The sequence below is a fragment of the Thunnus maccoyii genome, chromosome 4, assembly GCF_910596095.1.
Source record: "Thunnus maccoyii chromosome 4, fThuMac1.1, whole genome shotgun sequence".
NCBI lineage: Eukaryota > Metazoa > Chordata > Actinopteri > Scombriformes > Scombridae > Thunnus > Thunnus maccoyii.
Genome location: NC_056536.1, coordinates 24,575,613 through 24,600,064, shown reverse-complemented (window position 1 = coordinate 24,600,064; position 24,452 = coordinate 24,575,613). Strand labels below are relative to the sequence as shown.

General features: G+C 40.9%; 1 protein-coding gene across 1 annotated transcript in view; it reads left to right on the top strand.

Moving 5' to 3' along the window:
* Nucleotides 1–21,295, top strand: part of LOC121895920 (synaptotagmin-2-like) — a 59,092-nt gene extending 37,797 nt beyond the window's left edge. Inside the window, exons 4-11 of the mRNA XM_042409465.1 lie at nt 10,903–11,118; nt 11,462–11,622; nt 15,814–15,951; nt 16,207–16,374; nt 16,841–17,008; nt 17,980–18,097; nt 18,450–18,583; nt 19,769–21,295. Coding sequence (XP_042265399.1) covers nt 10,923–11,118; nt 11,462–11,622; nt 15,814–15,951; nt 16,207–16,374; nt 16,841–17,008; nt 17,980–18,097; nt 18,450–18,583; nt 19,769–19,984 — 1,299 coding nt within the window. The 5' untranslated portion in view covers nt 10,903–10,922 and the 3' untranslated portion in view covers nt 19,985–21,295. The remainder of the gene's footprint in view (nt 1–10,902; nt 11,119–11,461; nt 11,623–15,813; nt 15,952–16,206; nt 16,375–16,840; nt 17,009–17,979; nt 18,098–18,449; nt 18,584–19,768) is intronic.
* The last annotated feature ends 3,157 nt before the right edge of the window (nt 21,296–24,452 follow it).

Sequence of the window (24,452 nt, the reverse complement as noted above, 5' to 3'; positions counted from 1 at the left end):
AGTGATGCCAATCACAGATCCAGTGAGTGAGCCGTTGCACTGACGCAGGGGCCCCCTAAGCCCAACCTCTGTGGCAGATGAACAGCTGGTCAGACTTCCTGAAAGCCACCATGCACTCCACATAACAGCAGAGTGCACACACGGGGCACAGAGTGTGAAGGTGCTCTTCCTCCCCGTCAGTGTGAGGAAGGGGGAAAAAAGCCCTCAGGCGCCAGCCACACATGCCAATGGGGCATGTACCTTCTGAATCATAGAGACCACCACGGCCAGGAGACCTAAGCCAGTCTCACCTTTTCAACCTCCAGACGATGAGGTGCCATCTCAGAATCAGATGTATGAGGCTGTGGGCAGCTGTGGGCAGGTCCAGTACTGACCACGGTTCCGCCACCACTAGTTGAAACAGGTCTGGGAACCAACTGGCACGTGGACTCTCTGATGCCATGACTACCACGGATAGATGCTGCACCCGGACCATGTGGAGCAGCTGCATCATCAGTTGTAAGGGTGTGAAGGCATACAGCAGGCCGGGGAGCCAAATTGGGTGTGCTAATGCGTCCTCCCCTTACAGGGGGTGGGGCATCGGTTGTCCTCAGGGAGAACCAGAGAGGACACTGGGTGTTCTCTTTGCTTACGAACAGGTCGGCCACCAGTCGTCCAAACTGTTGCCAGATCTGTGCAACTGTGTCCAGGGAGAGGCTCCACTCCTCCTCAAATGGATCCCTCTCGAGTGGACATCCTGTCTCCCCCCATGTTGAGGGACCCTGGAACGTGGCGAGCAGGGAGCAGAGATGGCGATCTGTCCAGGTCAAGATGGATACCCCCATCCTGTGCAGAGCCGGGAATAGGCCACCACTGTGGTGTTGTCTGACCTCACCATCAAGTGGCGCAGCACCTTCTGCACTGCTGTGAATTCCAGCAGATTGATGTAGCAGGGCTGGAGGTCAACCCCATGTGCCCCACTACATGCCTCCCATAATGGCCTGATTGAGGGTCCCGCCCCAACTGGCCAAGGAGGTGTCATTGAAGACCTGGAGGAAAGGGCAATGTGGCTGTTCAGGCCGTGCAGGTCCAATGTGGGTCTCATGCCCCCCCATTTCTTATACACCAAGAAATACGGGAGAGAAAGCCTATCTGCACCTCTTAGTGGGGAACCGTTGATATGGCTCTTTTTCGGAGGACTGCAGCTATTTCCTCCTCCAAGGCTGCCCTCTCCGCCCTCTCGGTAGGGATATAGAGAGAGGTCTGAAGTATGCCATTGAATGGAGGGGGTTGGTGGCAGAATTGCAATGTGTAGCTCTTATACAGAGTCCTGTCCAGTCAGTCTGAGAGAAGGCCACAAAGGCCTTCACCCATGGCGGGTAGTGGTATGTGAGTGGCAGGGAAATGGGATCGATGGGAAGAGCTAGAACGGGCCTGCTCATCCTGACCTTCCTGTCTCGGGGGGGCACACAGGGGGCCATGATAGAAAGGGCCAAGAAATGGCTAAGACTAACAATGACGCTGCCGCATCCCTCACTGTGTCCCCCAGCTTAGGTCTGGCGTGTGAAGAAAAAACACTCACCTGCGGGGTGTGTTGGCTGGAAAGCCACTCTTTCGCTGTAGTGTTATGGTCGCCATCTCCCCTTGGAGCTGCAAGGCTTGTCGGGATTGCATGAACTTGGTCTGGTGCATGAGATGGTCCAGAGATCTTGCCAGGAAAGCCATATTGTTAGCCAGTGCCACCTCCATAACGACATAACAGTGGTCGAGGAAGCCGGCCATTACTCTGTCCCTCTCAGATGGGAGCAATGGCTGACTGGCACTGGACCAGAGGAAGGTGGAGGGGAGGAGGCAGACCCTGACTGCATCCTCGATGGGAGGCACTCCCTTTATGCATTCCGAGCCCTAAACAGTAGAATACAGCCCATAAGCCACTGCTAGGGGCTTAGCGGTCAGTGGAGAGGCCCACTCACGTTGCATGTAGTTGAAGATGGATTCCATCTTGGGATGAAGACTCCCACGGGGCTTGGCGAGGAGGCCTGTGGTGAAATCCTTGTTGGGAGCCTTGGAAGGCGGCTGAGGTGGCAGCAGCGTCGCCATCCTGTCGGTGGCTAATTCTAACAGGCCGGGCAGGTTGTTCAGTGGTGATAGGCTTCAGGTTGTCGTCTTTGAAGAGGGACACATAGTCTTCCTTTTCAAAGACATGATGCTCAACCTCCTTGTTGTAGTTGGCCCATGGCTTGGACTGAGTCGTCATGCCCTCTGCTGCCAGGCTGGTGTGGAGGCTGTGGACAAACTTGGTGAAGGCCAGCTGACACTCCTGCTCTTCCCAGGGAAGCTCTAGGCAGGCGGCGCAGGAATTAGTCTCCACCTGATGCCATCAACCCGGGCAGAAAAAGCAGGACTCGTGAGAGTCCATCGGCAGCATAGGCGCAGCACAGGATATGCAGGTCTTGTTAGCAGACATGACCAAGATGGTGAGTTTTCTGTGACACCGGATGGGGGCAGTGATGATCTGTTCTCGAAGGTGGCTGAATGAAAAAAGGAGACGAGCGACAAGAGTGCTGGGGCTTTATCAGGAGAGGGTGCTGCAGATGCCAAGGCAGAGCCTCATGACGGGTAAACCAATAGCGAAGCCTGTTAGAGGGCAGAGCACATACTACATAGAACTGTATCGCCACAATACTGGCCTTAAAATACATAATTTTTTTGTTTCACCTTAGGAGGACAGCAAGTTTGGCACATTGTCTTACATTGATTCAAGTAAGGGAGCATACATACCATAAAAGGAGAGATAGTTGGGAGTAGGGGATGAATTAATTACTATTTTTACTATTGATAAAACTGCTTATTATTTTCTTCATTTTAGACTAAACGATTAATTGATTAATCAGTCAGAAAATAGTGAAAAATTACCATAATTTTTCCTTTGTATAAAACCCAAATATATTCATATTAATTATATGTGAAAAAGAATAATTATATATAAAAAAAGAAAAGTAGAAAATCCTCATATTGGATAAGCTGAAACCAGAAAATGTGTGGCATTTTTTCTTTGAAAATCCCTGAAAGGTTTAATTGACTATCAAAATAGTTGCAGATTGATTTCTGGTGATCGACTTATCAATTAATTGACTAATTGTTTCAAATCTAGTTGGGAGGATTTTATCTGCGCCTTGTCAGTTGATTTGAATTACAGTTAAGTCAAATTACAGTATCCTGACAGATGCTTGGCTCTCTTTCATTGATGTATTGTGGCAGGAGACTTGTAGGCTTTTGGTCAAGAGTGTCAGAATCTGGCTCCAGCACATGTTTTGCATAGTGTGCTGTGTTTTAGGATTTGCCAGAGCTTTTGTCAGTGTCTTGGCTCTCTACCATGAAATGACAAAAGAGGAAGTGTTTTGTAACTACACTTGTAGGCTACCTTGCAGAAATCTGTCTCTGCCACACATTTATATGCCAGCTGAAATGTGTTCAGCTGCAGGATGGTACACCTACTTGTGCCAGTGATGAAGATAGAATACAGGATATCTTTATGCAAAATGCTTTATAATCAGTGGCACCTCTTTGCTCAATATTTTGATTTACATTGAGGTAAATAATGGAGAGCATTTTCCAAAGGCTTTATCAGTAATGAGTTAATTTAATGAATAGCTGTAGAAATGACAATTGCTATATCATTATAATGATTTTTTTCTGCTCATACAACTGAATATACTCTTAGGTCCAACTCAGGCCAAGTTCCATACAGTATCTCATCCTTCAGTGGTAAATAACAAGCAATGCAGCCAACAGTATCCCCCCTGTAATCCTATTAAAATTTGGCCAAAATGAGACCATTATGACTGTGGGAGCCCCAAGTCCATTTCAGCAGGAGTGAATTACCATAGAGGAGCAAGAGTTCAGGAACAAAGCTGCACATTATCTCTAATTGAAACAACTCCACCATCTCAGCTCAGCTATCTGTCTACAGCAATGCTCTGTCTGATGGATCTAATAAAATATGATGCCCCGTGTTCTCTAAATGTTCCAGTACACGTTTTTTTTTCAGCTGAAATCAAGTCCAGAGAGATCAGAGGTCAGCTGTGACTCACTCGCAGTCAAGCTAATATTCTCTTCCCCTTTCTTCAAGTGTGTTTATCATAAATTTGAGATGCGTGTGATGTCTTATTACAATTACCCTTTATATGATATCCATGATATCTTATGCAACGTGGCTCATACCTAAAATAGCTCAATGGGATTTGGATGAAAGAGTCACTCAGCATGAAACGTGCAAATGCAAAATTAGAGCACACACATACACACATGGAACTTCTCAGGAAGAGATAATCTGCCTCGCTGTGAAAGAAACACCTCTTTGCTTAAAGGCTGCATTGGCCTGAATCTGAAAGGATCAAATTAAGAATCTCTCTATTATGTAAAGTCTTGGAAGTCAATAACTTCTTGTACATTTTTAAATAATCTAGCCCAGTTTACTGAAGTAGCAATCATAGTGAGTCAGTGAGACTTAGAGGAAATGAAGCTGCACGGGATGCACAGCTAGTTCAGCTGGAGGCCAGGCACTCCACCCGCCCACACATAACCCGTAATGTCACAGATGGCAAGGACCTCAGTGGGGGCTGAAATGATTTCATCGGGGTCACATTATTCAGATTGCTTTTTGTATCTTTGAGGACCCTGGTCCTCTGGTGGCCTGTGACAAGCAAGCAACCATTGCTGTCATTTCTCTTTGAATACAACAACCTTTTCATAGTGCCTAATATTCAATACTTAATTTGCCGCCCCACTGCTCTTGACTGTTGCCCCCGAGCTGCAGTCACATGACCCCTATGACCAGTTTTCTCCTTAGTCACAGAAGCCATTTTGAAATTGAGTATAAAGATGTTTCTGGGTTTAGAACCATGTGCTGCATTTAATTGCATGTATGGAGGGAGATACAAGTTTAAATTTAAACACACAGCCACACACACATATACATGTATAGATTGGCCACTGGCAGACAGCTGCGTGAACTGGTATAGAGGCAAGTTGTCAGGACCGGGGGGAAAACAAAGGACTTGGCCGTCTGGCTGTGGATTGTTAATTGCTGTTCAGGGTACTTGTTGTTGTGTAATGAAACAGCTGCCTGACTTTAGCTCACTCTCCTTGGGTTGTTTTCTCTTGGAGCTGACCTGGGTGCTAATAAGCCCTCAATAAACACAATCCACCACACATGGAGCTGTCTTATCTGCAGGCGGGGGTTTTCCAGTCACTGGGGAGGATGTCACGCTGTGTGGTCTGTGGGTCATCACATACATGACGTCAGATGAGGAGGCAGAATTTCAGCATTTATGTAAGAGTGAGGAGATGTAGTTACTATTATTAGAGTTTGACAGGTGCGGGGTAATTAAGTAAAAGCATCTAGACTGAAGGTGTACTTGAGTGTTTGTAAGTGACTCTTTTTTCTCTCTCTAATGATGATGATGTGTATGATGAGTATTCTTCCAAATTTCCCTACTAATTATAATATCGCTAATATTCTTTTTTATTGCATAAATTATATACAAGTCAGATCCTTAAATAAGCTGCAAAACTATAGAAATTATATCAAAGTAGTGAAATTATGGTACTGTTTGACATCCAAAAATCAAGGTAAAAGTCTGTACTATACCGCAAATCATAAAGAAGAAGGTGCAAATAAGAAGAAGAAGCTAAGAGAAGGATTTTGGAATTTATTTCCCTAGGTAGGCACTAGTGCTTAAGCAATTGCAGCGATTCAAAAAATATAAGCAAACAATCACAAAACCTACTAATAGTTGTGTGGCACATTCATAAAGACTGTATATGTATGTAAAAATGTCAGATTGAATTATTTTAAAACATTCCCTCAGAAAACACAGTATATCCCTAATTTCTCCAGTCCGCAGTTGTGACTTTTACAAATATTGAAGCCATCTGCCTTCACCCTCATATGTCTCAGCTGCTAGAGGTTAAGAGGTACATTTAACCTTTATGTATCTCAGTAAATTTTCAGTAAAACTGTCGTGTTAGTACGTGAGGTTGCTACACCCAGTTTGTTTGCACACCAAAGATAAAAGTGCTTGATCCCCATCCAACTCGGAGTAGTGTGTTTAGTGATAAGGGCCAGATCATGCCCATAGCTGCGCTGCTGTGGGCCGTGGAGCAGAGCCATTTTGGTTTAACTTATTCTGATGTCTGTAACGCTAGCAAAATGAGATGCACGTTGGGAGGTGAAAATCAAAACTCCCACAGATCTCAGTAATCCAGTATTACATGAAACACATATTGGATAAGAGCTCATTTTTTTAAACCAGGGTCCAGGGTAATCCAGGGTAAATTTTCTGAGCATGACAGCTCTTGTTTCCGCAACACCCTACTCCACACTCACACAGTTACACACATTTTCACCTGGAAGCTGCCTAGTACAACCACAGTCTGATCTGTAAGCCACTGAGCACTTCCACTGGAGCAAACAGGGGTTAAGAGCCTTGCTCAAGGGCATCTCAGGGATGGTTTCTGAAATTGATTCTGTCGGTTCAGGGATTGAACAAGCGGCCTTCCAGTCAGAGTCCCAGTTTTTTTCCCTTTAGGACAAAAATAACTTGATATAAGCTCTAAGTGTGGGACCTTTGTATCTCTCTATTGTATCTAGTAATTTCTGAATATGCATGGTTTCGGTCTCTCTGGTTTTTAGCTGTACTAGTTGCGTCACTCTAGGGATAGCAATGTCAGTCTGTCGGTTGGTAAACCACTTTGGTTCAGACTGAAATATCTTAACAGTTATTCGATGGATTGCTATGGAATAGACATTCATGGAGCCCAGAGGATTCATTGATTTTGGTCATTACTTTGGTCTGACTTTTCCTCTAGCACCACCATTAGATTGGCATTTGTGGTTTGTAGTGAAATGTCTCAGCAATTATTGGTTGCTTTGCCATTACATTTTGTATACACATTCATGTTCCACTCAGGAGACTTTCCATCTTGTACCATCATCAGGTCAAAATTTTAATTTGAGGGCTAATTAGCAAATGTTACCATGTTAACAGGCTAAACTAAGATGGTGAAGATGATGATTATGGAAGAGAGTAATGCCTACACCCTTAGTACGAAGCCACAATTCAAATTTTTATCCAAATAGACTAGTTTCAATCCAAATTGATTTGACAAAGATCCTTTTGGGATAGAAGATTGAATTGTAGCTTTGGAGTGAGTGTGCAGGTGTTACTCTTTTTCCATTGTTTGCTGTCTCCTAATAGTCCATGATGTGCATATAATGACACCCCTTCCTTATTAAGATGATGATTATACCTGCGAACCATCAGCATGTTAGTCATTGTGCGTATGTTGGCACGCGGGCATTAGCATTTGGCTAATAGAGCCACTGTGCCTAAGGGCAGTCTCACTGAGCTACAAGCATGGCTGTAGACTGTTAGTATTGCTAAAAGGTGTGCTCTGAAAGTGCAAGACTGCATTCTTCAAAGAAAGCTGTTTATATAGTTGATTTGTCTGTAGTGAGTGCTAAGAGCTGGCTGTGAAACAGGACTAATGGCTGTCATAAAACAATAGCGCAAGTCTGTGTCCTCTCTGTCCGTCCTCACTGTCACCCTCGGAGTGGAGGAGATAAAATGCTTGAGCACATATCCATGAATGTTAATTTAATTGGTCTGGTTTGGCCTGATGTTAGGGACAAACAGGATAAAATGCGTATAAACCTCAGATGTAAGTGGACGCTTTTAACATTCTCACAATATCTAAAGTAATGTATAGTAAAGAGCAGAGATAGCGAGACCTCTGATTGCTGTTTTATAAAGCAGTACTCTCATTTTCAAATGTGTGATGGGTGAAAGTGATTCTGAGTCATTTTCTCAATTTTCTCAATAATTCAAAAAAATGCTGAACAATGCATGTACTTCAGGTCTCTTCCCAGTATATTATCATAAGACGTTGGTCGTTTGTAACATCAGCCTACATAAGAGCAGCACATTATTTTAGACACATTGATTTTAAGATGACTACACTGCTTCTGGCCCTGAATAATATAAGCTTATCCTTCCCGTTACCAGCCTCAATTTAAATAATTTATATGTAGCAATAAATAGAGGCAGCATCTCTGGCACTAACTTGAAGAATGGACACTTGAGAAATAGGAAATTCCTTTTTTTTCCTTTTTTTGCCCGTATCACCATCACTTTAATAAAATCAACAACGGAAGTCTACTCTTGTTATGCTTGTCATCTTTCACTGCTTTCTGAATCGCGGTCTCGCCCGAGCACTCATCACTCTGTCGGCAGGCTGCTTTCAGCTGCACTTGTCACACTGTGATTTCTGGAACCGATAAGAGCTCTGATTGAACATTTGTTTGGCCTGTGGAAACACCACTGGAGGATGGCTTGTAGTTGTTCATTTTGTTTCTTTGTATGGTTTAAACAGCTTTCCTGGTCAGGCACTGTTGGCTTGAGTACAGGGCGGCGTCCAGATGAAACAAAGGCATGATAAATTGAGGATTGATGGTTATTTCTCATAAATATTGTCGGTAATTGATCTCAAATCATTGTCCACTGACCTCACAACCCTGTGATAAATGTTAGAATCACTGCAAAATGGCAGACTGTGGTGCAGACTGCCATGATCAATCATTTTACAGAATGAATTCCTGTGCACCCCCTCAGTGGAAATTGATTGAATGTTACAAAGGCTCAACCCTGGGCTGAGTCATAGAAAAAGAGCTTTATCATACATTTCCAAAAGTTTGTTGCAGTTGTTTTGCACTTCCTGTCTTGTCTGCCTATGTTCACATTACAGGCCTTAATGCTCAATTCTGATTTTTTAGTCCAAACTGATTTTTTTGTTTTGATGGTTCACATTCATTTTTGTAAGTCACATGTGTCCGGCTCTGGTGTGAACATCATTGAGGTCCTAAACTGCCACGCATGTGCAGATTTAACTGAAATGTGAGCCCTATGCGTACACGAATAACAATAATAACGTCATTGTGTGACAGTCAATCATAAATATGGATGACATGGCTACGATAAGTTCCTACCAGTTTGGCTTGAATAGAAGCTTCTCCATAAATTTCCAGCAAATGAGACTGAATGATGACAACAGACAACATGCACATGCGCAGAGAAGTGAGACGTTAAAAAAACCACATGAACTCCGATCTGATTGTTCTGACAGCGGTCGCATAGCCAGAGATTGGATTTGAATCAAATCCAAGATGACATATGCAAGTGGCCCAGATCTTTGTTAACATTTTACGTGAAAAAATCTGATCTGAGTCACTTGGTGGCAAAAAAATTGGATTTGGGTCATTTCAGCCTGTAATGTAAACGTAGCTTTAGACAAGCATTGTGGACAGTATGTCCAATTTATCAATTTAAATATGATTTTCAGTTTACCAATATGAGTTACCTGTAGTGAGCTTTTATATAATTCTACTTTATGAATCATCACTTTAAAGATATACCACTGTTTCACATTGAAGCAACCTTCGTTAAGAAAATAATAAGATGTGTTGAGCATTACCTGAGGTTCTCTTAGAACATAAAATTACTTTATTTATATGTGCTTTAAAGATACAATCTGGAATTAGTTATTACAGGTGCCTTTCTGAATGTTAATTTAGATACAGTATGTGGGATTTAGTTGGATTTCTGCCCACCAGCGGCTTCATTTTTCACAGGCAAGGTGCTTCCAGATGTCTTTTATTGTTTCTCTGTTTGTGACATGGATGCATGGAAATTTGCCTTTGGCAAAAGAAGAAAAGATTTGACTGATCATGATTTCTGTGTGGGTGTATTACACAACATACTGTCTTGGTCATACTGTTTAAACTAACAGAGACTGGATGACATATCCGTGGAGTATGTGTGTGTGTGTGTACTGTCAACAAAACATTTTAATACTGAAGTGGAAATGATTTGAATGTTGAAAGTTTTTTTGGTTATGACAGCAAACCTTGTCAAGTGGATTTCCATCATGTCATTTTCTTTTGCACTATGCACTCAATGAACTGCAGAACAAACAAACTGCAGTAGAGACTCTCTCTGGAGGACTGTGAAGTTCTACTTGTTTATATTTTAAATAATATTTGTCAGATCTCTCGTGTAAAAGAGATCTTGATCTCAATGAGTCTTCCAGATGTAGTTGAACAGACTAGCGCAGATGTGTACCTTTTGAAGATATACTCTCTCAACACCATCAGCAGATGCAGGATAAATAATTTGTTTCCCATCCAATATGACCTGCATGTTACACCAGTGTTCCCAAGTTACGTGACAATTTTGTCCAAAGTGACTTCCCTTTTTTATTATATATAAACACACATCAGGAAAAATGTGAATGAGAAATGTCTCACTAAAGGAGACTTCTAGATGTAGACAGGGGAGGGCAGGGATCAAACAGCCGACCCTTTCTAACACCTTTCTACAGCCACCTTATGATCCCTTTTCATTATTTATAGAATTTTTTAGAAGACTCAGAGTTCACTGTCTGAGCTTGGTGTTTAATATAGATGCCAGTCTTGAAGCAGCTCTATGCACCAAACCTTATTCATCCATTTAGTCTGTTAAGTTAAAGTTATTTTTGGAAATAGACCATGAGTCATTCCCTCTTTGATTGTTTTCAAGTAAATTTTGACATTATTATGAACTTCAAAATTTGTGTGTTATCACTGTTATCAATTTATTGTTTTGGTCATATTACAACAAACCTGAATTCTGTGTGTCTGTGTGTTTTAATTTCTCCACAAACATGAAAACTGGCTGAATGACTCAACCCTTTAATCAGCTGCTAATGTGCAGCAGGGAGGAGGGGTGGGGGGGGGGGGACGACAAGTCATTGACGGTTGGATACTCGCATGTTTATCTGAGCGCTGTCCTCTCTAAATGACAGTGATTTCATGCTGTTTTTCAGGGACTGTGCGTGCAGTCTAAATGACGAAGTGGAACTTGTTCAAGCATCAGACAACGCCCATGGTCGCTGCTAAGCCAACGGGGGCCAGTGCCTTGACTGTGACTCCAGCCTCTGTCGCATTAGTCTCTGCTGACAACTCCACCGAACCAGTCAACAAGAACGATGCCTTCGACGAGATCAAAAACAAGTTCCTGAATGAGATCGACAAGATCCCACGTGAGTACCCAACCAAACCCCAAACCTGTTCCCATCAACCAACTTGTATTAATGTGATTCTCAGCAATGATTTTGGAATTAGATTTTCTCTTTCGCTGCAGGCATCAGCAGCCTCATAATGTCTTTATTCAGTATTGATCACTGGCTGCCCTTCCTAATGGTAGAGAAATCAAATTTTCAGACAATCTAATTGCTAACCTAGCACCTCTTACTAAATACATTTGGCCCAGGACATGATATGGAGTAGGCTAAATGATTGGTTGGTCAAATGTCAAAGTATTTGCTTCTTTCTTCTGTGGGTGTGACTGTGCCATCTATACATTGGTCTGTATATTCTCCTCAGTGCCGTCCTGGGCCATCATTGCCATTGCCGTGGTCGCTGCTTTACTCATTCTAACATGCTGCTTCTGCATCATCAAGAAATGCTGTTGCAAGAAGAAGAAGAACAAGAAGGGCAAGAAGGGGAAGGGGGACATGGGAATGAAGAACCTGAAAGGGGGAGAGGTATGTTCCACCGTGGGAGTTCGCGTCACAGCCGCGGGATTTCACACCTTCACTGTGTCAGAAGCAAAGCAAACCACAGACAGCTTTAACCTGTTTATGAACCTATTATGTAACAGCTTTGGGGCTGAAAGTATATTAGAAAACATGCATGTAGCCACAGGCAAAAAACTTACAACAAGCAGTACATTGGAGCGGTATTTCCCATGTTACACATTTTAGTCCAGTAACAATGAAAGAATAAAGTTAAATTCATTGTAAATGTATTTGATTACAGATCATTAGGCTCTTTAACTTATTGATGTCTTTCTAACCCAGTCAGTGTATTCTCCGCAGGTGATAATAACAGTCTTTACCCACCATGATTATCTTTGGTTTTTCTCTTTCTTTTCTTTTTTTTTTTGTTATTTATTGTATTTTGTCATGAATGTTATTGTTGCTCTTTCTCTTACTTGTGCTTTGGGATTTGAGTGGAAAATGACATGACTCTCAATCTGTTCAGCCCAAACATTGTTTTCACAGCCATTAAAGAGTAATTATGAAAATTAATACATAGCACAATGCTATTGTTTTGGGCTTGTAGTTATTATTATTATTTTACATAAATGATTGATGATTTTACTACATATATTCAAGGCAATATAATACATCTAAAAGTGCAGTTATCTTAAAGCACAATGGCCCTGCTGCACAAGATATGATTGTGCTAATGAGGAGGCTTTTCTATCTGTCATTTTCCTCGCTCCCTACAGTGTAGCTGACTGCATTTGCTGTGATTACCCTTCTTTGGTGTCTGCTGTGAGTTCAATCTCTTCCTTTGTCTCTGCTCTCCTCCTTCCTGCTTTGTGTCTTATGTGTGCTCCGTGTATCTTGACTGTGGTGGACTTCTCTGCCTACGGTAGGTCTGATAGCACGCGGCACCCCTCTCTGGCCGCTCTAAGTAAGCGCAGACCAGGGCAGGGGGGAAGCGTTGGGGGTGGGCTTGGGCTTGGAGGGATGGATTGCAGTGATGATGACAATGAGTGCTATGGCTTCCTTAGTTTTTTGCAAGCTTAGGTGCTGCGGGTGCTTGAGGAATCTATGGGAGCGATTAAGCTGCTTCGCAAAATCCACTGAACTGATATGCCGCACCAACTGCTATGTCTTGAATATATAGAGATTGCAATTATTTGGCAAAAAACAATGGAACAAAGACCTGTTTAAATGCAGATGTATATGGTTTGAAATGAACATGAAACTCATCCTTTGGTTGAGCCTTTGAATGACGAGTGCACTCAGCAACTCACTAGAGATCACTAACATGCATGTGCAAGGGGTAAGCTGGATATTTGTCAAATAATAGAATGAAACTTTACCTAACTGAGAGCTTAGAGCATGTTTCCACCATGACAGGCTTCGATCGTTGCAACACAACCCAAAAACTGACACCTTACAAACATTACAAATCTCTCTCCAGAGATGAATTGACTCCAGTCTGAAATTTACACACTGTGCCCCACTTGTGCAAACACGCTCCGAGTTCCATGACAGATAAAGCTGTTTGTATCTCTTGACAAAGACCAGCATATACCCTTGCAGTAGGTACCATTGAATGGCCACAACTTGACTTGAGAGTAACTTTCCTGGATGACCCATGCTGCTGACATTCTAGGTGACAAGTCATTGACACCCTCTCTCCCTGAAGCACTTGGGTCTCACTGAGGAGAAATGGTGGGCCAGAATGTTTGCCCACATTTGCCGTCAACTGCAGAGGCCTGATTTCAGTCAATCCAAAGATAATTCTACAATCAACTGGCTGTTTTTTTTTTATCACACATTTCATATAATAAAACCTTAGTACTCATCTTGCAATTCGCCCCATGGAGTTGACCAAAGGGCATACATTCAGACATACCATGTCTTCATCTTTGAACCCCCACTGGAAGTTTGAGAAAAACTGGAAATTCTCAATATAGCATGATCCCTCCATGGATGTGTACATTTCACTCAGAACACATGTACAGAAATTTTTGAGCCTGACAAAAATTTGTATCAGAGGTTTTAGAAACATCAAAACATAACTTTTATCTGTCCTCTTAAAAGTTTATAATATAAGGTAACTCATTTTACATTTGCCATCAGAGAGAAACCTTTCCTTGGATCCTGCATTGTGTGGCCTGGCATGCTTGAATGAAAAGCATTTACAATGACGAAGATAGAGAATGTCACGAATAAGGATTTTTGTGTGAGAATATGTGTGTTCATGAGAGAGAGAGAGAGAAAGAGAGCGTGAGTTTTTAAGCATGCATGAGAGCCTGCATGTAAGCAAGCGTGTGTGCGTGTCTGTGTATGTCTGTGTGTGTGTGTCTGTGTGTGTATGTGTGTGTGTGTGTGTGTGTGTACGGGAGCGTCCACTATAGTGTGTAGTGTGTGTGATAGTGTGTGTATTCTCTGTGTGTGTGCGTGTGTGTGCCCTGTTCCTCTTCCAGCTCAGCAATGAGTAGCTGGACCCTCCAGTCTTGCGAAGACATCAGTGTTTTTTCAAGAAGACAGCCATAGGAAAGTAGGCCATACTGAGATATTATCCAGCTTCATAGTTTACTTTAATATTCACATCGAGCATCACTCGATTAGTCATGACTGCCTCTAAAGAGATGAAAGAGTGATTTTTATGTGATATAAAGGCAAGACGGACGATAACATAGGACTTGAATTATCATCTTCATTGCGCCCTGATTACCACAGGAGCAGTTATCTGTCAGTAAACGACTAGGTTTTGTTTCAGCATATGATCAAGACTCACAGTAATTCACATTAGAGTGCTACCTGGAAAATCTGGATTATTATTTGAATAACAAAATGCATCTTAAACAGATCAATTGTGAAATATTTCAGTAATTCAGTTTCAGTACAATCCCATCAACGTTACCAGTGTAAACACATTAATGAGACTTTGGAATGTCATGAGAAGAGAAACAGCAAACAGTAATATTGTCTAGCTTGAAGTAAACCTGTTTGTCAAACAGCTTACACTGTCAGTTGGCACAGCGCGTGTTATTGGAGGATATTTGCCTGCAGTGTCATCAAGTTTGAGAGCTTTTCAAGAAAGGTGTTAGGAATCACTGCATCAGTGGTTTGATCAAATCACATCTTTTCCTCATAGCTCTGTCCTTCAGCTCCTCTCAGTGAGGACGTTCTGCTTCTCGTGACAGCTTGTACTGAAAATATTGTACACAGGGTGGACAAAATAACACGAACCTCGCACATAGTGCAATGCTCTCATATGTACAAATGGGTCAAATTTGATCTGAACAATATGTAAGGGTTAAGTTTGAAATGTTCAGTTTTATGTCAGAAAGGACGAAGTTTGTCATGGTTGTGGAAGAAAATATCCCATGATATCCTTCAGTTTGTTTACTTGTGACTTTGGCTCGTCTTTGCAGATACAACATTCCTCTGTGTGGGATAAGTCGTCACGATCTTTGAAAGTTTTTTTAACAGCTTAATATGACTCATTTGGCATGAGTCACATTTGGGATTTGTGTAGCTGCCTGAGCAACTGCAATGAAGTTCATTTAAGTCCGATTTTATGTTGCGTTTTTATGTTATTTTGTCCACCCCCTGTAATATCACAATTACAAGTGAGTCATATTAATTTGAAAACAAATTAGCAGTAATTAAGGTTTGACAATCATCTTTTTAATAAGTGAAAAAATAGAACTTCCAGAGGTTATTGCACGACTGTTGTATTAGATTGCATTTTAATGTAAGGTGTTCCTGTCTTTCTGTCCACCCGCTGTATTTTGACTGTTTATATTCTGTTGTTCCTCTCTTTCTCTCACTCTTTCTCTCTCTGTCTTTCTCTACTCATTGCATAATAGCACACAGTTCTATTGAAATGGCATTTATACAACATTTTGTAGTCCAAGAGAAATTCCCTCACTCTGATTTTAGCATTCTTGTAATGCTCATGAAGAAAAAAAAAAACAGCAAATGGTGTCACCCAAGAAATAGTGAAATCAAGTCAGGTTGCAACCGTGGTCATCGATGAACAGATTGCACTTGTAACACCGGGGTGAGCGGGGGTAAGTGGCAGGTAGGTGCTGTGACTAACCCGAGTGCTGATGCCCGAGGTTTGGTGTTCAGCACAGCCGCAGGCTCAAAACTGTCCGCTCACTCCTTCCTCTGCCGCCTGCCCCCCTCTGTCTTTTGCAGAAACAACAGGATGATGATGATGAAGAAGATGACGTTGAGCCTGGACTGACTGGAGACGAGAAAGAGGAAGAAGTGAAGGAGAAAGAAAAGCTCGGGAAGCTGCAGTACTCCATTGATTATGACTTCCAGGAGAACAAGGCAAGAACTCAAATAGTTTATTTTACACTTTCTTTTCAAAATGAAGCCATCAACGTTGAAGCAGAGCCTTACAGTACTTATGTAAGCATCATGCGCTACTCTATTCCTTAGTCTTTGTGTGACATTTCTCTGGCTTTGTTGATAATCCTAAAGAAAAAAACTGGATCAGAGACATACTGAAGGATTTAGTTAGTTTTTCTTTTATGTGCAAGCTGGAGAAAGGTGTATACTGACTTTTCTCTCCTACCTCCACAGCTGACTGTGGGAATCTTGCAAGCAGCTGATCTCCTCTCCATGGACAGCGGTGGCACCTCTGACCCCTACGTCAAGGTCTTCGTCCTCCCTGACAAGAAGAAGAAGTTTGACACAAAGGTTCACAAGAAAACGCTCAATCCTGTCTTCAATGAGACCTTTACCTTCAAGGTAAGCTGAAACACCTTGTAGTCGCCTTTTACTTATTACTTATTAAAACAACATGCACGTCAAGCTGTTTGATGTGTAGACGGGTCCTGCTTAGCTACTGATTTCTCTTTCACTAACAGTTCTGGCCAGCAGCGATAAAGAGCCACAGACATTTTAAAGGTGTCTGACAGCGAGAATGTGGTAGAGAATCAAATTAAAGGAGAGGGCCACCTCTGGTGCACCTTGCCTGCTGACACAGCACTATAAAAAACAGTCCAAATAGCTTTAGCTTGACAAAGTCGGGCCAGTTCTGCTCAAGCGGCACGATATTAAGTCAGGTCACTTTGAGCTCCAGGCCAAAGTCACAACCAATACTGCTGTAAAGTTCTGATCTGTAAATACAGATGCTGATTTTTTAATACATTTGTATATTTGTCTTTCTTTTTTGTATCTAAATCAATACGATGGGTGTGTTTTCTGCCTGCAGATTCCATTCCAAGAGATGGGAGGGAAGACTCTGGTGATGTCAGTCTATGACTTTGATCGCTTCTCTAAACATGATGTCATTGGTGAAATTAAAATACCCATGAACACCCTTGACCTGGCAAAGCCAATTGAGGAGTGGAGAGACCTGGACAGCGCAGATCAAGAAGAGGTATGAGTCATGCTGCAGCATTATTCTTCAAAAACCTGCTGTTTATGTGCATTACACCCTCCCGTGCATGTTTTACTGGATGTTTGAGGCCGACACTGATATTGATATTTGAGAATTTGAGATTATATTTAAAAAACTGGTAACAATATATCATACTATATTTGCTTTTTAAACATAAACAAAGATTTTTGATAAAGATTCCTTAAATTTGATTATTGACGTTCTGCAAGATATGTATTTAGTACAAATATTTATGATTGAAAAATAAACTTGTTGGTGCTCTCTGGTGAACAAACTATGTAATGGTGACAGTTACTTATCAGCTGACATGTCGATACCGATACAGTATATCTGTGATTAGCTGATGTCAGCTGATAGTACCGTGTTTACTACAATGCCTTTGCTCTAACTCTTTTTACAAACAATAATCATAATGCAACCTGTGAAACAGGTTTTAAACATAGTGATACACATTTGCATTCACTTTTTCCATATAGAGCAACTTTAACAGCTCACACAGTAGATGACGTACAAAGATGACGTACCAGATTACATAAGCACAAGGTGGCAACTTTGTTTGCCAAAGAGATTCAAAGGGCTGAAAGACACAGTTTTCCAACCAACTGCACTGTTTCCTCTGTAGCCATGCAGCCTGTTATCTGGCACTTCCACCATTATGCTGCTACAGAATATAAAAAACTAGTTTTAATCAATGAGACAACCTCGTCTCCAGGCCTCCCCAGAGCCATCTTAAGAATGAATACTCACTCTACAGTTAATTTTGCTTGCAGTCTCAGATATTTTATTGATGTGGATAACAGCAACTAGATATACTACTGGCAGCAGGAATTATTGATATTGACGGTGCATGTTTAAAATTAAAAGGTACATGTATGGTACAGTCAGAGAAAATACATAAATTCTGCTTCAGACCTCGGTTAACTTCCTCTCCCCTTCCCTCCTTATCACAGCCGGAGAAGCTGGGTGACATTTGCATCTCGCTGCGTTACGTTCCCACTGCTGGCAAACTCACCATCTGTATTCTGGAGGCCAAGAACCTGAAGAAAATGGACGTGGGTGGACTGTCAGGTACATGCACAGACCTGAACGTCAGACACTGCATTCCATTATCACACTTGACACTATTTCAGTGTTCAGGTCTAGACAAAAATAGCCACTGTGGTTAGTTTAATGTGAGATGTGGATGCTTGCACAGGGGAGTACAGTGAATAAAGGAGCGTGCCTTTGAGCTCAGCCATTAGGTCGGTGCTGCTCTGCTCACGTGCTGACGCTGCAGTACTCACCATGCAGCAGCTCCCTCTCCCCCCCTGGCTTCAGCATTGGCCCCATCTGTTGGTGCATTATAGCATTGCAACCCAGACATGCATGTACAGTGCATTTTTATCAGCTTGTCACGATGTCGCTTTCTTTCCATTTTCAGATCCCTATGTGAAGATTAACCTGCTGCAGAATGGAAAGAGGCTGAAGAAGAAGAAGACGACAGTGAAGAAGAACACTTTGAATCCTTACTACAATGAGTCCTTCAGCTTTGAGATTCCTCTTGAGCAAATGCAGGTAAGAATATTAGCTAGTTTGTTAAAAACATTTATCAGGGGGTGTAAAAGAGTATGACAATATCCTACAGAAATAAACATACTGTTCTGAAGATACTACTGGAGTTAAAAAGTACTATATGTGAGTAAAAACAAAAATGCAAATGTGTAATTAATTCATGTACCCTACCATCAACCTATCATCATCTGACCATCTTTTTTATATGAAGGCTTTAAGCAGGTGCTGAGTAGCAATTCTATGCATGAGAAACATGTATACATTGCTGTCTTGTTACCATTTTTTATTTTATTTTACATGGACATGACTGGCAACATATAGGTTCATTTTTCAGGTAAAGGTGAGGATGTGAACACACCTGTATATGTAGGCAGGTTTTTGATCAAAAGTCACATGATTATCTTCTAATTAGATCATTGGTGAAATACATGTGAGGACAATATGCCCAGTCTTCAGCTCTTGACAATGATCCCACAATTCCCATGTAAATGTCAAATTAGAATTACAGTAAAGCAACACGATGTAACTTTTGAAACAAGCAATAACACTATTTCCCTTTCACAAATAATTGTAAATTCATAAGCAATCAAATGTTCAGTTAAATAGACTCTGGGATTTTGTAGCTACAGCCTTATATGGTCTGGTGTGACCAGTAGCTTAAGGTAGCTAATGTTAGCAACCTTAAGAGACAGTTTACTGACTTTATGACTCTTCTGTACTTGTAGTATTGTATATTTCGCTATTTAAGATCCCATAATTGTCACCTTTGGCCACACTGACCTCCTAGGCTCACTTTAAAGCACATCAGTAAATGCATATTGTACATACAAACAAGAAACTCTCTGATTTTGGTTGAGAATGCTGTGCTGCACTTCTTGATTTCCTACGCTGTTGATCTGACAAATAAACTGGCATCAAACATGATCAAAAAACATACTGAGAATATAAGTAAGCAGGACACTAAACGTTGAATGGATTCCATATAGATAGTCCCAAGTCCCAGTCCCCACCACCCAACCACAGACATTGACTACAATGGGACCACTGCACACCCAAACACTGGATCAACTATAAACTAGCCTGAAAAAACATTAACAAAAAAGGACAGTATTTGAATTTAGTTACTGTCCACCCTATCCTCATGGCATTTTGAACTTTGTTGTAATTCTTTTCACCTCATTCTCCCAGAAAATCGTAGCTGTGATCACAGTGCTGGATTATGACAAGATTGGCAAGAACGACGCCATCGGGAAGATCTTGGTGGGAAGCAAGTCCACAGGGGCCGGGCTGAAACACTGGTCCGACATGCTAGCCAACCCCCGTCGCCCCATCGCCCAGTGGCATCCACTGCAGCCAGAGGAGGAGGTGGATGCCGCCCTCGCAGCCCTGAATGCCAAGAAGTAAACTCCCACCAGAACACATTGTCCTCCACTTCCACCTACCCATACATTTCCCATCATTTCCCCAGCTCCCACATATCAGTGTATATTCCAGAAGAACACCGCCCCAGCCCTCCCTACCCCCACCACCCCCTTTCCTCTCCCACCGCCACCTTTCAAAAGATCCATAAATAACCATTTGACATGATGGGAAATATAGTTTAGAAAAGCATCATGTTATATTAAATCATGTCATTGAAAAAAGAAGACAAGTTACAGGATGGACAGATACTCCGTTGATTTCCTTTAGATCTATTTTTGTATTGGGGTTGTGGTTCCATTATTAAGAATACAGAGTAGACTATGAAGAACAGTAAGAGTGCTATGTGGGAACATGGTGATAGAGGGGATAAAACATACATTCACTCATATTGTACTTCTCACCCCTTCCCTTTAGTGACACAGTTTGCTTAGAATAGTGCTTAATAATAAAATGCTTTATACTGCCATATGATAGAGAAATAACACAAGCAGGTCCATTCCTTAGGTGTATTGTGCACCATGTTCCACACCTGCCAGTTATCATACCAGATGATTCTGTTTGTTTAAAGTACATTCCTAGAGTTGGGTAGCAAGTAGGGATAGGCACATATCCAGTTACCCACAAACACACTGCCTTTTTGATTAGTTAACCTTCCACCCATCGTCTCAGGAAAACTGAGAGGAAACTGAAACTCCATGCCTTTTTTTCTAAACGGGTTGTTCTTATTCAAATACTCCACTCGATGAGAAAGAAATGTTGGATTCAAAAGCTTGACCGCTTGTTTTTTTCAGTGATGTAAGGCTTACGACTAGTGTTAGTTTATCCATGAAATGGTACGCTGGGAGATGGAGGGAGTGAAGGATTTTCAGTAAAAAAAAAAAAGGGTATTTATTTACAAGGTGTCGATTACTGCCTGCAGTTTACCACCTCCCCTCCCAACGCCTCTGATTCTCTATCTCACTTGTTCAGTGCTACTGCCATTAGTCATGGACTTGACACAAGGGTTTTACTTCAAAGGAATCCCTATAACCGTCTTACAGTCATAAAGGAGACAAGCCTTCCAAGTAACAAAATAAGCAATTTTCAACTACCAGGGACGCCTTTCAGTTAGCGGTGTTGTTCTCTTCATTTCTTCCTTTCTTTCTTTTCTTTTTTCAGTTTCATTTTAGTTAACCTCAAACACTTTTATTCCTCGAGCACTTTAAATCCAAATGTTGCATCTAAGTACCCTTAGAAACAAGAGCTTTAATTATTTATGTTAGGAATAATTATTTATGTGATTATTGCTGGGTTTTTTTGTTTGTTTGGGTTTTGTTTTTTTGGAAAAAAAAAAAAAAAGAGCAAGGGAGTGCATTATGTGAGCATTTTTTTGTTGCTTTGTTTTGCCTCAGCTTTTTGTGTATGTGTTTAGATTGTTTGGATATTACTTTTCTCACTTGATTGCAAGGATATGGTCTGGAAGAAGGCACTGATCCATGTGTATTTCATACACAGCTTACCAAACAGTTGAATTTAATTGCACTACTGGGTATTATTCTGTTCTAATTTGACACTGTTCTTTGATCTGTGTATTTTTTTTTTTTGTGATGAATCGTTGTGAGATTGAATCTTTTTGTGGCACGTGTGGCATGCCAGACAGGTCTCTTCATATAAATGGACTCTTCTATTAAGAAAACAGACACATTTCCATCTAATGCTGCTCCCTGGCTCCTTCACAGAATGTAATTGGTTCGGTGTTGTTAAATATTCTGTTGAAGAGAAAATTTTGTGAATGAACCTGGACAAAATCCAAAATGTTGTTTGATTAAATTCACCAGCCCTGAATAAATTGGTGAAAATTAAATTGTTAATTAAAATCCTGAGTTGCATCAGGTGCTTGGACCCCAGTATACCTGTTGTTAATTAAAGCCAGTCTGTGAGTACCAACAGCAAAAACTACCAATTGACTGTGTGCAAGAAAATGCAATGTCAGTGTAAATCAAATGCAATTTGGAATTTAATGAATGTTGGCTCTTGTATCTTTCTCTCTGTTGGAAATTGTATCTTTTTTTTTTTTTTATAACCACCATAGACCATGTTCAGATTTTAGTTTTGTATCTCACATTATCTTTTTTTTTTCTTCTGTTGATGAAGCAACACTAAAGAAAAGGCAACATGGAAGCAATCAAGCAACCCATTTGTGTGTAGTTTTGCCTATATACATAGTTCATACACGTTGATACTGCATGTTTATACAAAAATACTGTACATAAGAGCATGTTTTAGAGACGAAGCAAAAATATCTCGTGTACGTAAATGGGTGTCATTTGTCATTTTAATACAGTAACACAACGAAGGGAAAAAGATGCACTGTATATTTTCTAAATGAAACAAATCTGTATTTATTTTCCATGAGGGTCATTGGAGAGAATGTCATACAAATATTAGAGTACTATTACTAATAAGAACCTTTCCACGCCTGAAATTCTTAAGCAAGTGTGTCGTCCAGTACTGTGTGTGAGTTCATGTAGGATGAAAATGTAGCCGCATGCTTGCTATCTAACTCCTTGTGATCCAAGATTTTTATTTGAAGCCATTTATCTGCCATACATTTGATTTCAGCACTTATCTGAAGGCCAGTGTTTGACTTGTTTCTGACTCTTATTGATATTGCTTTTTAAAAAAGTATGTTTTCAATTTTTAATGTACGGAATGGGGGGGTCTCCAAGTCTATAAGCTGACAATTTTTCAAACAGCAGATTTGGCACAGTGTTAATATCTCATTATAAGAAGACAGAATAATTCTGTGATCTGTAGGTGGATTGCAGTCATTATTTCTGCCAGTGTTGATCCAGAATGAAGTCTGTTGGATCATATCTTTATATGAAATGCATTTCCAAGGGCCAAAAGGTGAATAATCCCATTCCAGTGATCACAAATGACTTGGAATCCCTTCTTCCCTCTTTGTTTACCTGGGACTTTTTATTTTCCACTTCTATTTAAATGACCTGAAACCTTTCACGGCTGTGTCTCTTTTACTGTGTTTATTATACAATATGTGTACATGTATACAAGATAAATGAATAAGATAAAACTAAAGCCATAAAACTCAAGCACTAACTCTTTAGAGCTCAGCTGAGTAGCTAGAGTTGATTTATGAAAAAAAAAAAATCTGACATGTCTTTTTCCTTGGCCAGTGTTTCTCTTTTACATTCCGTTCAGAGGTCTTTGTTCATCAAGAGGGCAAAATCCATTTTACTATATATGTGAGCATTGAGAACAGTTGTGAGTTTAGTAGAGTGAGTGTGTCTTTTTCTACTTTCAGAGCTGTTGATGTCCTTGTTTCATAGAGGTAGCTGATTTTACAGTATTGTGATTAGTAATGTATATGCCTTGTTTTGATAGTATGAATTATAGATATAATATCACAATAGGTTCTCGATAATACTGCTAAAATAATATATATATGAAAGTGTGTTCTATTCATGGGCTGAGTGCAATTTATGAACCAAACTGGGTCACTCTTCAAGTTTCTCTTCCGCCACTTCAACAACAAAATGTACTAGAGATTACATATTGATTACAATCAATAACACTGCTGGCCACACTGTGGCTCACACTGATGGCTTTTTTTGGATTCTTAAGCAAATTGTTCAAGCAACAAAAAATGAAGACAGATGTCCAACAATATTAAAGCAAAAAGAGAGAAACTTAAACCAGTGGCACCCATGTTTTAGGCCTGAATCCCTCCCATAGAACTATGCATAGAGTTATGATTTTCACAAACGTATGGATAAAAACTACATGAAAATGTAGGAATACGTATCATGCACATGATATGAAATTAAGTGTATAGTTTGACATTTTGGGAAATTAGATGAGAAGATCAATACCACTCTCATGTCTGTCCGTTAAATACGAAGCTGGAGCAAGGAGACGGTTAGCTTAGACATCTCCTGGCTACAGCTTCATACTTATTGGACAGATAACTTGTATCAGTCTTCTCATTTACCTATTGGCAAGCTCTGATTTCCCAAAATATTGAACTATTCCTTTAAGTTTACCTCAGTCGCTGAATTTTAAGTTAACGTTAAACTGCCACATCTATCCTGGTAACAATCTTCAATGTGTTGCGTGACGCCGCACATTGTCTGATGCAATATTATAAGTCAATCTCCTTTATTCACTGTCCCATTAATGCTATTGAATGTGACCAAATGATGCACTGAGAATAATTATAAAAAATACATGATTTCAGTGTGTTTCAGAAATACTGCCAGTACCTGATCACAGTTGCCTACATACGTCACCACTGTTTGAATCTACAAAGCCAAAATAATTCACGCAGAGGCAAACAGAACACATCAGATGATGAGGCAAATGTGATTGCAGGTAAATTTATAGCACATTTAAGAGATTTTTTTTTTTTTTAAATTTCCTTTCACCGCTCGGGTCACCACGGTCACATGAC